General features: G+C 42.4%; 1 protein-coding gene across 2 annotated transcripts in view; it reads right to left on the reverse strand.

Moving 5' to 3' along the window:
• Positions 1–212: 212 nt before the first annotated feature.
• The window catches only part of exoc3 (exocyst complex component 3), a 41,743-nt gene continuing 24,868 nt past the window's right edge, over positions 213–17,087 (reverse strand). For both annotated transcript variants that reach the window (XM_070880514.1, XM_070880513.1), the window contains exons 7-14: positions 15,713–15,838; positions 14,067–14,167; positions 8,800–8,910; positions 8,422–8,578; positions 5,109–5,231; positions 4,269–4,430; positions 2,083–2,210; positions 213–1,154 (exon numbers count right to left, since the gene is read on the reverse strand). In XM_070880514.1, coding sequence (XP_070736615.1) covers positions 983–1,154; positions 2,083–2,210; positions 4,269–4,430; positions 5,109–5,231; positions 8,422–8,578; positions 8,800–8,910; positions 14,067–14,167; positions 15,713–15,838 — 1,080 coding nt within the window. In that variant the 3' untranslated portion in view covers positions 213–982. The remainder of the gene's footprint in view (positions 1,155–2,082; positions 2,211–4,268; positions 4,431–5,108; positions 5,232–8,421; positions 8,579–8,799; positions 8,911–14,066; positions 14,168–15,712; positions 15,839–17,087) is intronic.

Here is a 17,087-nt window from a genome sequence, read left to right on the forward strand (position 1 = left end):
CATGTTCTCCCGAGCCCACAGTCACCACAACTCAAATAGAAAGGGTCCATTCTTCACTGAATACCTCTGACTTAACAGACAACTCATCATACACTGTTACTTCCGTCAGGAAAAATAGGTTTACCTGCTAAAAGTATTGATCTTCTGAAACTTGAGTTACACAATAAACGAGATAGCTTATATAGCATTTCAAAGTGGAGCCAGCTACGGTAAACATTTACACCCATGCTTTATTGTTGTGTTTTTATACAGACTTGAAATTTTGTTTCAAAAACATCGCACAAAAACATTATTTTGAAATGTCCACTATCAAACATTCTATGGTTTAGTTTACATTTGGAAACTCATTTATTTTACTGCAGATTTTAGACCCCACAGCAAAACAGTCAATCCATTTTGCTTATGGTTATGCACCTTAAATTCTGTACAAGTGTGCATACATAAAAATACATTCCTCATTCTATGTGTCTTCCAAAATGTGGCATTAATTACTAATTGTTTTCAAAAATGCATAAGGCAAAAATACATATAAAGTAGCCCCTCTGTATAACACAGCTATATCTTTTTTATTTACTGCAGCCGCATTAATAAGCTCATTAAAAACAGTCTAGCCCTACTTGTGGTACCAAAACCAGTTTCTATTTACCTTTAGTTGCCAAAATAGTCAAGCCACAGCTAGTCTTGTGGCGATCCAATATTTTAGGTCAGAAAGCTACCATTGTGCTGCTCAGCCACGAGCTCAGCGAGCAAGTGTCTGCTGAACGACACTGTCATCCTTTTCGCTCGAACTCACTCATTTCACAATTCAAGAATGAGTTGAAAAGAGAGGCTTGCACAGATACAATTTAAAATAAATTACACTAGGAAAAGTATACTAGAGCTTATAATACAACTCTTTCTGTCATACTTTCTATATGCCTCCCAAATGCAGCTGTATTGAGAGAGGGTCTACTGTATATATTAACTTCCAAAAATGCACATTTCACTTGACTAATTTTGACAGTGTTAAGTTTTGTACTGAAATATCTTTGAAGATTGGCTTAAAATTAGGACCAGGATGAGTTGTGTTTTGCCACAAAATTTCAATAACCGTCTGTTTCATTTCCCTGCTGGCATCTCCTCTCATTGCCATCAGTGCTGCAATGTGTTCTTCCCTGTGGGGCAACATGGACAGTTTTAAAAAAAAGCTAAATTATAAAAGATTAGCTAGAAAATAAACTTTTGTAACACATTATTAGGGATATGCGCACTGCTCAAAACTAGCACCAACATAAAACCTTGTAGTGCAAGTTGTTTAAAAATGTTTTTATACTGTTCAATCTCCTGGACAGTCACATAGTCCTCAGGTAGCACTGCATGGCATCAATAAGATAGGCAAAGGCGCACACAGTCACTAAGGTAGGAGGAGCAGTGAATGACAGACCACAACTTCAGGATTTCCGCGTTAGGATTTAGTGCATTCACAGGCTGAGTTTTCGGTCCGTTTCAAAGGCGAAATGATGGCGAATACTGCCACTTCGCTGTCAGCAGGACCGCAAATTCCAAGCCAATATATTTTTCTATTAGCTTTACCTTCCATGCTTCTTTCTTGGATCTTACCATACCAAAGTTTTCAAGTTCCCGACTTTTGTGACTGCAGAAGTATGCCAGGAAAATACATTTTCTGTGGAGCGACTGGATTAAAAAGTGACTTCCCGCCTTATCATGCATCAGCTTCAAGCTGAGAGGATTGGACAGCCCACACTAGTTGCTCATGACTGTTGACAATGCCACTCCATCGATGGACAGCAACTGGTGCAACTTAAAGTGTGCATTATTCGAAAGAGAAGATTTCTGCCTTTCTACAAAATGAAAGGTTTAATTTCTTTTAAGATAATCTTGCTGACAAATTCAGACAACGAGCCAGGATCTGAATATTGTGCAGTTCTGTGACTCAAATCTTGGTCCCAGCAGAAAGCTTTCTACCAGTTTCATTGACAGGCCAATGATCTAGTGAGCGATAACCCTATTTTGCTGCTTTCCATGAAAGTATACGATAATTTTTTCCCATGACAATGGCATGTTCAAGAAGAATGATCTCACCTGAAGTCAGGAAATTTGCTAACCAATGTAGAGACCTCAAGACATAATAAAGATGGGTCAGTGAGCTTTAGGACTTCAGCTAGAGCTGGAATAGCATCACACAGCAGATCAGTGTCCTCTCCAAAACCCTGTATGTAAAGATAAAGCAACTGGTGGATATAGGCACTACAGCATACCCTCTACACAAATGTGCAATTTAGTTACGTAATCACATCTGTGCAGAATACATTTTAGATTGGTCATCTTTTTTTTTTGGCACCAATTTTCCTAATTCCTCTAGTTTCCATGTGGCCAAGATGAAGGGCAGAATCTTCATCTAGGTGCTACTAGACACGTGTATGGCTTGTTAATGGCATTCTCCCAACATGTAAACGAGTACATGGCATCTACCTTCCCACAGCTATGCTGCCAAGAGTGGCAACTCTCACCAGAGTGGGGCAATTGAACCTGCTTCACCCACTGCTGTGGCACTGCAGTTTGTAGCATCAACACTGTGCTGGCAAAGAACAAACATTCTTATTTAAGGTCTTTGTATAACCCATGCCTTCGTTATCCCTACTTTAGGCACCTAAGCATTTAGTGCGAGGAGCCCCGAAACAAAGCTCGAGTCAATGGTGCAACAGATGGAGCAGCATGGTGGTTCTCTAAGACACTGTCATGTATAGCTAAGATTGGCATCTATAAATGCCCGCATAGCGAGTTCCCAATCTCGGCTGTTCTATATCAATATAAATAAGTGTGAGGCAATGTTACCGCTAATTGTTTTGGGTGTGTGGCCCCATTAAGGGGCTGCGCAGCCCATTCAAATTAGCACGCACGATTGTTTCAATTATAAAGCCATTGAGCGGCCTACATGGGACCTCCAGATAGCTCTGCAGCTACACAGCTCAATAGGAACATTGATGTGAGGTGTTACATTTTGGTAGGAAGAATAAGGAGGCCATATACTGCTTTGATAATAAATCTAAATGGCATAGAGAAGCAAAGGGATCTAGGCGTACAGGTACATAAATAACTAAAAGTAGTAATGCAGCTTAGTAAGACCATTAGAAAAGCAAACAAAGCACGAGTTCATTTCAGGAGGGATAGAATTGAAAAGCAGAGAAGTTATGTTATATTTGGTTAGACCACACTTAAGAGTACTGTACATAATTCTGGTCTCCATATTGTAAAAAGGATATCGAGGCACTGGAGAAGCGCAAAGATGATTCACATGGATGACAACAGAACTTAGAGGATATATTTATCAGGAAAGGCTGAACAGGCTGGGGCTCTTTTCTCTAGAAACAGACTGAGGGGTGACCTAATAGAGGTCTTTAAAATTATGTAGCGGTTTGATAGGATAGACCTAGAGAAGATGTTTCCATTTGTGTGCGTGTGTGAGGTGGGGGGGGGGGGGGGGAGACCAAAACTAGAGTCATAAGTATAAGATAGTCACCAATAAAAAGAATGGGGAATTCAGGAGAATCTGCTTTACCCATAGTGGTTAGAATGTGGAACTTTCTATCATACGGAGTCATTGAGGTGAACGGCAGAGATGCATTTAAGGGGAAGCTAGATAAGTACATGAGGGACAAAGGAATAGAAGGATATGCTGATAGGGTTAGATGAAGAGGGGTGTGAGAAGGCTTGTGTCAAAAGTATAAAGACCAGTTGGGCTAAGTGGCCTGTTTCTGTGCTGTAAATTCTATGTAATTCTGTTGGGAAACTGCTGGGATGAGGCTAAATATGTGTCTTAACGCGCCATGTGGCTCGTATGCACTTGTGTGTGGCCAGTAACACAGCAGTATCTGGGAGCAGATTACAGGGGCAATTCAATTAAATCACACTCCTAGCCGGGAGCCGCGCTCACTGGGAGCATGCATCAGGAATTGGGACAATGCAGTCCCCACAATGTACCGGCCATTAAAATCAGTAGAAAGAAAATCGTGGGGGCACAATCTCAATTCTCAATATGTGCTCCCAGCAGGTGAGCTCCCTAATTATCCCTCAACAGTCTGCACTCCGGACTGTACATGGCACATGAGACCAGAAAAAGGAATGTGAGTAACAGGAACTTAAAAAAAATAATAATCTCAAGACCTCACTGTTGATATCCAGACCGATTATCTCATGGAGCTTACAACACACATTCCAGTTCTTTAGAAATATCACTGAAACAGTGACTGGGTGGGCAAACTACTTACAGTCGAAAGTTTCTTAAACAAGAATCGAAACTGCTCTGCGTCTTTGATCACTCTCTCAGCCCCCTCTCTGCGCTCGTCCAAACCTTTAAAGGTGATCCTTTTTTGCATCATAGTTCTGATGTACTCCACCACGACCCTTCGATGAGCTTCGATTGTTATTTGCTGTAAAAGAACAAAGGGCAGTTTTTGATGCTATGAAGATCTCAAAGGGAAACTGCTGTCATAAATTATACATTTGCAAACCAGAATAATCCAATCTAAAAACTTCACTGAATGAAAGATGACACCAGAAACATTCACTGCATTTTACTTGTAGCACAATAGAAAGGTTTTGGAGCAGTCTCTATAAAAACACACCACTCAAGTGCTCTACAAACAAATGCATCAATTTTGTAAAACTGCAGCCCCTTCTCAACAGAATTCTGTATATTATGTCAAAATTTTGGTGGCAATCCTCCTTTAAACAAATGCTTTATGTGTCCTCTGAAGATGTGCTCTTTTCAACTTGAGAACTTCAGAAAATCGGTAAAACTCCATTAATTATAAGGGTCTGGCTAAAAATAATTGTGTTTTTTACTGAACACACAAACTGATTATTGCAGAAATTCACAGCAGACAAAACGGTTACTTTTCTACATTTTCTATTTTGTAGCATCAACTTACTACAAAATAGTGATGCATGATCTTTCTGCAATACGTGTGGAGCTGGCCTTTAAGACAGATGAAAGTTAGCACAACAAGTAATAGAGGGTGATGGGAACACCAGCTCTCCAGAAAAGTGACCTTATCAATACCGTTTTGAAAAGAAAGACTGTTCTAAATTAAGAACTAAATTTGTACCTTGCTGTATGGCTTTTTAATTTTAGCGAAGTCATTGAAATAATCCTCGATGGTAACACAAATGATATCCACAGCGTTAGACCCGGCAAGCCATTTCCTGGTCATCAACTCCTGGAGATGGGGCTGAAATAAGGTGTGTAGATTTTAGAAGTGCATGATGATTGGGGATCCAATCATTTCCACTATACTTGGCGTAGCTCAAGAAAACGTAAACTGCTCACTTTGGAGGGAATTTTAACCTAAAAAATGGGTGGGTTGGGGGTCGTGTGGGAAGTTTAAGTGTTAAAAATCAAAATCCCAACCAGAACCCGCGTCCAACCCACGCATTTCCGGTTTTAACAGGTTGCCAGAAGGCGGGTCGTCTATCTAAATATTATAATGAGGCTGGAAGCCTCTGCTTGAACCTCCATTTTGAATTTAACTTTAGCTGCTCGGGTTTCACAGGCCTCGTGAAATCTGCCAGTTAAGGCTGCATCCAGGAGGCAAGTGCCTTTACAATACAATGGTTGCTACTACCATGCAGCATGTAGATTTTCATGATATGCCCTGAATCATTCACCTTGCTTGAAAGAAAAAATGCTTATCCCCAAATTATAAGAGTGTAATAATGAACAAATTTTCATTAATACATACAGGTGCAGCGCCTAAAATCCGGAACCCTCGGGATTGAGGCCGTTCCGGATTTTCAATTTGCTTCCTGACGTCACGAATCCGGAAACACCCGAGCCCAGGTTCGAGTATTTACGGATTTCGGAACGTCAGAAAGGTGAGTGGGGTTGGGGGGGGGGGGGGGAGGAATTCCCGCTGAGGTTCGGGCCAGCCAGGGCCCCGCCGAGGAGGTCGTTGGATGGGCCGGCCCTGCCGAGGAGCTGGTGGTGTCGGGTGTAGCCCCGCCGAGGAGGTCGTTGGGCGGGCCGGCCTGCCGAGGAGCTGGTGGTGTCGGGTGTAGCCCCGCCGAGGAGGTCGTCGGGCGGGCTGGCCCTGCCGAGGAGCAGTTAGCGGTGGGCTGGGCCCCGCCGAGGAGGTCGTCGGGCGGGCCGGCCCTGCCGAGGAGCTGGTGGTGTCGGGTGTAGCCCCGCCGAGGAGGTCGTCGGGCGGGCCGGCCCTGCCGAGGAGCAGTTAGCGGTGGGCTGGGCCCCGCCGAGGAGGTCGTCGGACGGGCCGGCCCTGCCGAGGAGCAGTTAGCGGTGGGCTGGGTCCCGCCGAGGAGGTCGTCGGACGGGCCGGCCCTGCCGAGGAGCTGGTGGTGTCGGGTGTAGCCCCGCCGAGGAGGTCGTCGGGCGGGCCGGCCCTGCCGAGGAGCAGTTAGCGGTGGGCTGGGCCCCGCCGAGGAGGTCGTCGGACGGGCCGGCCCTGCCGAGGAGCTGGTGGTGTCGGGTGTAGCCCCGGCGAGGTGGTCGTCGGATGGACCAGCGAGGAGGCTCCGAGGCAATGGCGGCGAGGTGAGGCCCAAGATCGGACGGCGGCGGGGTCCCGAGGTCGGCAGGGTTGATGACCCTGCCACCAATTGTGCCGGAGTCTGGAACATTCCGGAACTCCAGATTCTCGAAGCTGCACCTGTAGCACCTTTTACAACTTCAGGTTGTCCCAAGAAGTTTTACAGTCAACTAATTACTTTTAAAGTGTACTCACTGTTGTTATGTAGGCAAACATGGATGCTCATTTGCATACAAGATCCCACAAACAGCAAAATTAGATCAACTGTTTTTGTTGGTGTTGGCTGTAAGATGAATATTGGCCAAGACATTGGGAAAACTCACCACTATTCTTTAAATAGTTTCATGGGATCTTTTACGCCCACTTGAGCAAACAGATGGGACCTTGGTTTAATGTCTCATACGAAAGAATGCACCTCCCACATTATAGCACTCCAGCAGTACTGTACATCTTCACTAAACTCATTATTACTGCACACTAAATGCACTACCAGTGTTAAGAACATAAGAACTAGGAGCAGGAGTAGGCCAACTGGCCCCTCGAGTCTGCTCCGTCATTTAATAAGATCATGGTTGATCTAATAATGGACTCAGCTCCACTTCCCTGCCCGCTCCCCATAACCCTTTATTCCCTTATCACTCAAAAATCTGTCTATCTCCGCCTTAAATATATTCAATGACCCAGCCTCCAGAGCTCCCTGGGTCAGAGAAGTCAATGGATTTGCAACACTCGAGAAGAAATTCCTACTCAGTTTTAAATGGGAGGCCCCTTATTCTGAGACTATGTCCCCTAGTTTTAGTTTCCCCTATGAGTGGAAATATCCTCTCTGCAGCCACCTTGTCGAGTTCCTTCATTATCTTATGTTTCGATAAGATAACCTCTCATTCTTCTGAACTCCAATAGGTATAGGCCCAACCTACTCAACCTATCTTCATAAGTCAAACGTCTCATCTCTGGAATCAACCTAGTGAACCTTCTCTGAACAGCCTCCAATGCAAGTATATCCTTCCTTAAATCCGGAGACCAAAACTGTACGCAGTACTCAAGGTGTGGCCTCACCAATACCCTGTACAGTTGTAGCAGGACTTCTCTGCTTTTATACTCCATTCCCCCTTGCAATAAAGGCTAATATTTCATTTGCCTTCCTGATTACTTGCTGTACCTGCATACTAACTTTTTGTGTTTCATGCACAAGGACCCCCAGGTCCCTCTGTACTGCAGCACTTTGCAATTTTTTTCCATTTAAATTATAATTTGCTTTTCTATTTTTTTCTGCCAATGTGGATAACCTCTCAATTTCCCACATTATACTCCATCTGCCAAATTTTTACCCACTCACTTAGCCTGTCTATATCCCTTTGCCAATTGTTTGTATCCTCCTCACAATTTGCTTTCCCACACTCGGTCCCTTCATCCAAGTCATTAATATAGATTGTAAATAGTTGAGGACCCAGCACCGATCCCTGCGACACCCCACTAGTCACTGTTTGCCAACCGGAAAATGACACATTTATGTTGCTATGAAACCAGTCACCAGGAGGAGAAGTGCTAGCCTCCCCTCATTTTCTTCTCCACGACAGCACGGCAAGATTGATAAATCAGCAGCGTGGGGCATTGCAGGGCTAAACAAATAACTCACCGCTGTGTCAGAAAATAAGTTTTTAAAAAAAAAGGAGCAGCTTAATTGTAAGTAGCTCCAAAGTAAAAAAAAATACCTTCATCAGTAAACGATGGACTTTAAAAAAATTTATTTTGGTAATAGTATCGTCCTGTCCTTAAACACCTGTCCTGTCCTCTTCCTGAAACACTTTGTTTATAAGAGTCAATTCACATTAGACCTTATTTCCAATTGTAGGTATATTTAGTGTATACTAACCTCCAAGTCAAGGAAGACTTCATCGAGCAGGTAGGCACACCCATCCTTGGCAATCGTATCCAGAGTTACCTCTATTGTTGGCTGATTGGCATAATGTTCTTCGTCCATCACTAACTCATTCTTTGTGTATTTCCTCTTCAAACTGTTGACAGATTCCCTGCAGTAAACAGAATGAATAATTTTACACTAATTACATTAACCAAAGCATATTTCAAGAATGTTTAAGATGTTTCTAGATGCCGATAAATAAATATTTTTTCACACTTCTTGGCACTTCTAAAATGAAGTAAACTATTACACAGGAGACTTTTAATCAAAATAAACTATTTATTGCAGCAAAACAGTGTGTGTGGTAAAGAAATAAAGCTGTACATTTACTTGAAAGTCTGGCAGTTGTTAACAACTGCAACCATGTACTGAATGTAGAACTGAGGATGCTGACGATCTTTCAGATGATCATCTTTATATAGCGTCACTTCCTCTTTGTACCTGGCAAGTAGAGAAATCCCATTATCTCAGCCTTCAGCCAAATCTGCTTTTATACAATTCAGATATATCTAAACTCTGTCTCCACAACATTTAAAAATAAAACAGAAGTCCACAGTGCCCTCCCCTCTTATCTCAATGACACTATATTCTACTTTTAAGGAAGTACCACATGCAAAATTCTCTCTTTTAAAATTAAATTTTGTATGTGGCAATCATCTTTAAAAATTAAATGTTTAATTTTCTCCATCTCTATAAGCTTTCCTAAATGGCATACGATTCTAGAGACCATAGGTGGATGATCTGCTCCCAGGCATCTTAAAATATCACCCTGATCAGCTTCTAAAGTAGTCACATCCTCAGTTATTTTACAGGATGTACGCATTTTCCATATTCCCCCTGTTCCCGCCCACAGACTCAGTGCATACTTTTTCCATTAGCCTTGACCATAAAAATACCTTCCCAATCATTAATTTATCGCATCATTTATAACATCTGAAACTAAGAGTTCATTAGATCATTATTGCTGCATTGAATTGGGGTGAAGAGGTTTTACAATTAGAGATGCTGCTTTACTTTTCAGGACATCAAAAGTGTGGGTGCACATAGAGTATAGGAGAGCAAGAGAAAGGTTGTCCCCAGCCTGAGTCAGTACTTCTTAAAACCTCCCCATCAGTCTCTGCAATCGTAGGAGCAGGTGTGTGTGTGTATAAAGCTTTGGTCCTCCAGCTCTGCCCACTCACCTGACTGTGCAGGAAGTTACCAGTTAGTTTTAGTTGAGATGTCCATTCACCGGCACTTTCATTCTGATTAGTTGCAAGCAGTGCCAGAATTGAGTTGAGCACCTTCCAACCGAGACCAGCAGGTTACCGCACCTGTTAGTAACTTCCTCTACTGTCAGGCAGGTGGAGAGGTAAAGAACTTGATTAAAATTAAAGCTCCAGTTTGCGGCAAAATGGATGGAGAAGTCGTAGGATACATCATGACTTGGGTAATCTTAGAATGGTTGTAGCACGGAAGGAGGCCATTCGGCCAGTCGAGCCCATGCCGACTTTCAGCTTGTCCCACTCCCCTGCCCTTTCCCCGTAGCTTTGCAATTGTTTTTCCAATTCCCTTTTGAAAGATAAAATTGAGTTTGCCTCAATCACCCTTTCAGGCAGTGCATTCCAGATCTTAACCACTCGCTGCATTATTTTTTTTTTCTCGTCGCCTTTGGTTCTTTTGCCAATCACGTTAAATCTGTGTCTTCTGGTTTTCGATCCTTCCGCCAATGGGAACAGTTTTTCTCTATTTACCCTGTCCAGACCCCTCATGATTTTGAACACCCCAATCAAATCTCCTCTCAATCTTCTCTGCTCCAAGGAGAACAACCCCAGCTAGTCAGAGTAGAAATAGCAAGATAGTTAAGATGAATACGTGCCTTGAGGAATGGTACAAGAGGGAGGGATTCAAATTCCTGGGACATTGGAACCAGTTCTGGGGAGGTGGGACCAGTAGAAACCAGAGGGTCTGCACCTGGGCAGGATCGGAACCGATGTCCTAGGGGGAGTGTTTGCTAGTGCTGTTGGGGAGGGTTTAAACTAATATGGCAGGGGGATGGGAATCTATGCAGGGAGACAGAGGGAAGTAAAATGGGGGCAGAAGCAAAAGGTAGAAAGGTGATGAGGAAAAGTGGAGGGCAGAGAAATCAAGGGCAAAAATCAAAAAGGGCCACATTACAACATAATTCTAAAAGGACAAAGAGTGTTAAAAAAATAAGGCTGAAGGCTCTGTGTCTCAATGTGAGGAGCATTCGTAATAAGGTGGACGAATTAACTGCACAGATAGCTGTTAACAGATATGAAATAATTGGGATTACGGAGACATGGCTCCAGGGTGACCAAGGCGGAGAACTCAACATCCAGAGGTATTCAATATTCAGGAAGGATAGACAAAAAGGAAAAGGAGGTGGGGTACCGTTGCTGGTTAAAGGGGAGATTAACGCAATAGTAAGGAAGGACATTAGCTTGGATGATGTGGAATCTGTATGGGTAGAGCTGCGGAACACCAAAGGGCAGAAAAACGCTCGTGGGAGTTGTGTACAGATCACCAAACAGTAGTAGTGAGGTTGGGGATGGCATCAAACAGGAAATTAGGGATGCGTCCAATAAAAGTACAGCAATTATCATGGGTGACTTTAATCTGCATATAGATTGGGCTAATCAAACTGGTAGCAATATGGTGGAGGAGGATTTCCTGGAGTGTATAAGGGACGGTTTTCTAGACCAATATGTCGAGGAACCAACTAGAGAGCTGGCCATCCTAGACTTTGGTGTTCTGTAATGAGAAAGGATTAATTAGCAATCTTGTTGTGCGAGACCCTTTGGGGAAGTGTGACCATAATAGGGTAGAATTCTTCATTAAGATGGAGAGTGACACAGTTAATTCAGAGAATAGGGTCCTGAACTTAAAGAAAGGTAACTTCGATGGTATGAGACATGAATTGGCTAGAATAGACTGGCGAATGATACTTAAAGGGTTGACGGTGGATAGGCAATGGCAAACATTTAAAGATCACATGGATGAACTTCAACATTGTACATCCGTCTGGTGTAAAAATAAAACGGGGAAGGTGGCTCAACCGTGGCTAACAAGGGAAATTAGGGATAGTGTTAAATCCAAGGAAGAGGCATAAGAATTAGCCAGAAAAAGCAGCAAACCTGAGGACTGGGAGAAATTTATAATTCAGCAGATGAGGACAAAGGGTTTAATTAGGAGGGGGGAAAATCGAGTATGAGAGTAAGCTTGCAGGGAACATAAAAACTGACTGCAAAAGCTTCTATAGATATGTGAAGAGAAAAAGATTAGTGAAGACAAATGTAGGTCCTTTGCCGTCAGAATCAGGTGAACTTATAACGGGGAACAAAGAAACAAAGACCAATTGAACAAATACCTTGGTTCTGTCTTCACGAAGGAAGACACAAATAACCTTCCGGAAATACTAGGGGACCGAGGGTCTAGCAAGAAGGAGGAACTGAAGGAAATCCTTATTAGTCAGGAAATTGTGTTAGGGAAATTGACGGGTTTGAAAGCCGATAAATCCCCAGGGCCTGATAGTCTGCATCCCAGAGTTTAAGGAAATGGCCCTAGAAATAGTGGATGCATTGGTGGTCATTGTCCAACATGCTATAGACTCTGGATCAGTTCCTATGGATTGGAGGGTAGCTAATGTAACCCCACTTTTTAAACAAGGAGGGAGAGAAACAGGGAATTATAGACCGGTTAGCCTGACATCAGTAGTGGGGAAAATGTTGGAATCAATTATTAAAGATGTAATAGCAATGCATTTGGAAAGCAGTGACAGGATCGGTCCAAGTCAGCATGGATTTATGAAAGGGAAATCATGCTTGACAAATCTTCTAGAATTTTTTGAGGATGTAACTGGTAGAGTGGACAAGGGAGAACCAGTGGATGTGGTGTATTTGGACTTTCAAAAGGTTTTGACAAGGTCCCACACAAGAGATTAGTGTGCAAAATTAAAGCACATGGTATTGGGGGTAATGTACTGACGTGGATAGAGAACTGGTTGGCAGACAGGAAGCAAAGAGTAGGAATAAATGGGTCCTTTTCAGAATGGCAGGCAGTGACTAGTGGGATACCGCAAGGTTCACTGCTGGGACCCCAACTATTTACAATATACATTAATGATTTAGACGAAGGAATTGAATGTAATATCTCCAAGTTTGCAGATGACACTAAGCTGTGTGAGCTGTGAGGAGGATGCTAAGAGGCTGCAGGATGACTTGGACAGGTTAGGTGAGTGGGCAAATGCATGGCAGATGCAGTATAATGTAGATAAATGTGAGGTTATCCACTTTGGTGGCAAAAATAAGGCGGCAGAATATTATCTGTATGGTGATAGATTAGGAAAAGCGGAGGCACAACGAGAGCTGGGTGTCATGGTACATCAGTCATTGAAAGTTGGCATGCAGGTACAGCAGGCGGTGAAGGCAAATGGCATGTTGGCCTTCATAGCGAGAGGATTTGAATATAGGAGCAGGGAGGTCTTACTGCAGTTGTACAAGGCCTTGGTGAGGCCACACCTTGAATATTGTGTACAGTTTTGGTCTCCTAATCTGAGGAAGGATATTCTTGCTATTGAAGGAGTGCAGCGAAGGTTCACCAGACTGATTCCCGGGATGGCAGAACTGACATATGAAGACAGATTGGATCGACTAGGCTTATATTCATTGGAATTTAGAAGAATGAGAGGGGATCTCATAGAAACATATAAAATTCTGATGGGATTGGACAGGTTAGATGCAGGAAGAATGTTCCCGATGTTGGGGAAGTCCAGAACCAGTGGTCACAGTCTAAGGATGAGGGTAAGCCATTTAGGACTGAGATGAGGAGAAACTTCTTCACTCAGAGAATTGTGAACCTATGGCATTCTCTACCACAGAAAGTTGTTGAGGCCAGTTCGTTAGATATATTCAAAAGGGAGTTAGATGTGGCCCTTATGGCTAAAGGGATCAAGGGGTATGGAGCGAAAGCAGGAATGGGGTACTGAAGTTGCATGATCATATTGAATGGTGATGCAGGCTCGAAGGGCCGAATGGTCTACTCCTGCACCTATTTTCTATGTTTTTCCAGTCTATCAACGTAATTGATTAAGCAATAGTTATCCCAGGGCTTCAGTAGATCTGGGGTTTCAGTAAAGTTCTGTAGGTCAGAATCCTATTGCATTTTCTACAACAACAACAACTTGTATTAATATAGCACCTTTAATGTAGTAAAAGGTCCCAAGGCACTTCCCAGGAGTATTACAAGACAAAAAAAATCGACATATATTTTATTATACTGCACTTTCAAGAAAGATCAATCTAGTCTCCTGTAAAAGAAGAGATGGTAGGACCCCACAAAAATTCCTGTCTCATTTTCTTCTCCGCTGTGAGGAGACTATTTGTTGAGGGGGAACATTCAGCGTTTTCAGTTTTATTAATGGCAAGGTAATCATTAAATCTTGGCACAGACACAAACTGGATGGCATTTGGGGCTTACATTCGCAAGTTGCAACTGAATTACCAAAAACAAAACTTCGCTCAGCTCAGTCATTCTTAAATGGTCTCTCTGGACTATTGAATAGCACAAGTGCAAGCCTGGTGCAGTAGTGTACTCACCTGCTCAAGAAGGAGTTCATTTGCTGAAGGCACAATGTCAGCACCTTGCGTTTCAGATCATCACTGATCTGAGCAGCCACCTGCAGATTCTGTTCAAACATCTGAAACAGCGCATCAAACAAATATCGTTCAGCGTACATCAATCACACAGACACTCCAAAAACACCCACCAATGTCAAAACAACTGTTTGAGGAAACCACAGGCCAGTGCAAGGGGTCTGACCAGGAGGGCTGCATATATTTATCCATTTATATTTTCCTTTCCTCAGCTATATATTTAAAACAAAAACTGTACTGCTTTAGCACAAGTACATCAGGTACACAATATCACCTGCTTGTATATATGTATATGATAAAAAGGACCTGAAATTCTATAGGGCTACCAACGGCATAAGTTTGCGAAAAATGGCCACTTACGCTATTTTTCTAGTGGTTCCGCTGAAGTTACAGTAGGGGTTCGGGAGAAGCCGCGAAAGAATTCAAGGGCTATCGTCTAGGACATTCGTGAAGAGCACAACCAGCTAACCGATAATACCAGCAAAAGCAGCAGTGAGCACATCAAATTAGCTCTGTAAAAATACCACTTAATGTTGAGAGGAACCACTCCATTCGTTTTAATATGGGAGTGCAAGCTTTGAGACAGCCTAGAAATCAATTAGGAGCAACCTAACTCTGGGAAGTAAAGCTACCAGCTAAGGAAGCAGCATATTCTAACAGTAGTATGTTTCTTTGGGGTCAAGCTCCAAGCCTGTCAGAAGTCACATCCCATTAAAATAGAGCCCTCCAAGATACAGGCGATCTCTCTCCCAGTCAGTGATGCAACCAGACAAGTTCAGAGTGGAGCCATGAAATGGCAGACCACAAACAGTTTTAATTTTTTTTTTATTACATTTTTATAACTACATTTTCTACAAAGCAGCTGGATACTTTGAACAAAAAGTATCTCTCCAACTTTCCGTCCTCTTTAACTAAGGTGACACAGATGTCATGCCGGCTGTGAAAACTCCAGTAATATTGAGATGGTCACTTTAATTAAAAATCTCAGTTGTAATGTTAAAAGTGCGGGGGGTGGGGGGTTAATTGGACAAGGGAACCCAGAAGTAATTAAGTCCTCATTTTGAAGTCATACATTCTATCCTTTACTTATGTAATATGCCAACTGTTCCATTATAAATGCCAACGCCCAGATTTACAATGGGCACTCCCTATGTAAACTTGTCAGAGTGTAATTACACCCTCTACCAGTGTAGTGTTGCAGTGCCTCCACTGACTGGAGGGTACAATTACAGTGTGACAAGTTTACATGGACAGTTTCCATTATAAATGTGGACAGGAATTTCATGGGGAAAAATTGACAGGAAATGCATGTACGTGCAAGATTTATTTTATATATTGCACCCGAGATGAGGAGAATTGCTGTGAGCACAACAATAATTTTACATCTTTTGGGAAAATGGAGTTTTGTAGTCTTAGTTCAGACCCCATGGGGGCAGGTGGGCTGAGGCAGCAAAATTTACAGCGTTGTATTGGAAGCTGAAGCTCATCTTTGTTACCACTGGTAGCAGTCTAATCATGTTAGAGTGTTCAAATATTAAAAAGACACACAGAGTATTCGCAAAAGGTATAAATGAGGAGTTTAAGAATACCTGAAATACAATAGCTGGCAGAGTGGTCTGATAGTATCCATCCTGATCTGCTTCTGGCTCTTGCTCTTTTTTCCAATCCTTCTTGTCAGTTTCAAGTGCTTTTCGTAGCCAGCCAATAATGTTGGACTGTAAAGATTAAAGTTATCATCATGAGGTCTGAAAATCCTCAGCATATTCTCATTTCCCTTAGAACAGCATGAATACTGGAATCTAAGCTCAGAGGCAGGCTGAAAGATATCCTACACAGCCAGACCTCAAGTAAGAACTGATCATCACAGATTTACAGCATGGAAGATCCTGCCTGAGAAACCTCCTCAACTTCTTTCACGGCATTAAAAATAAAATAGATAACAGCACTCTAAATGATGATGTTTATTTGGGATGACAAAAAACTCAAGCGGTTACACATGAAAGATTTTTAATTAAACTAAAAGTCACATGAATATAGGGGAGAACACTGGATTAGACAAAAAACCTGGTTAAAAATAAGCAGAGAGTACTCATGAGAGGCATGTCATATTTGGTGGAAGGGGTCGAGTGGAGTCTCGAAGGGGTCAGTAGTTTGATCCCGAATTCCTAACCTACATAAATGGCTGACACTGAAGCTAAATCTCAGTGTGTTAAAATTGCTGACAGTAAAATAGGGACAGTAGTAGAGAAAGGATCCAACTAAAGTGTTTCAGAGAAAGGATCCAACTAAAGAGTTTCAGGAAGATTTAGATTGGTAATGTTAATTGCAGACACATGGCAAATTAAATCTGCACAAAGGCTACAAAATGTGGATCATAAATCTATAAATGAATGCAACTGAATTGGCTTTAATGAGACTTTGAAAGTGGGCATGCATACAATTACTCCCTATAATGTGGCAATGCAATTAAAAAAACCCGAATAGAATGTTAGGATTTATAGCCAGAACAAAAACTCCATATACAGTCTTGGTCACCATGCCTCAAAAAATCTAGATGTGCTGAAAGGGTATGGAGAAAGTGTAAGCTAACAAAGGTGATGGTGGTAAAGGGGACCTTATCCAAGATTGTAAAATTGTAAATGGTACAGATATGGTAAACCTAGATTATTACTGGAACGGTAAGGCAGATGTCCTGGCCAAAATTCATTCATCAACTAATACAATCAAAAACAGATTAGCTGATCAATTACGTCATCAGCTGTTTATGGCACCTTGCTGTGCACAAATCAACTGCAGTGATTGCCTACAACACGGTGATTATACTTCAAAAGTAATTCATTCGTTTTAAAATACTTTCGGATTTCGTGATGATGTAAAAGGCGCTTTAGAAATGCAGGTTCTTTCTGCTCTCCTTTTCTCACTCAATCTCATCCTTCAAGTAAACTCTTCCAACCAGGTTCGCAG

Source organism: Pristiophorus japonicus, chromosome 5 (assembly GCF_044704955.1).
Source record: "Pristiophorus japonicus isolate sPriJap1 chromosome 5, sPriJap1.hap1, whole genome shotgun sequence".
NCBI classification, from domain to species: Eukaryota; Metazoa; Chordata; class Chondrichthyes; family Pristiophoridae; genus Pristiophorus; species Pristiophorus japonicus.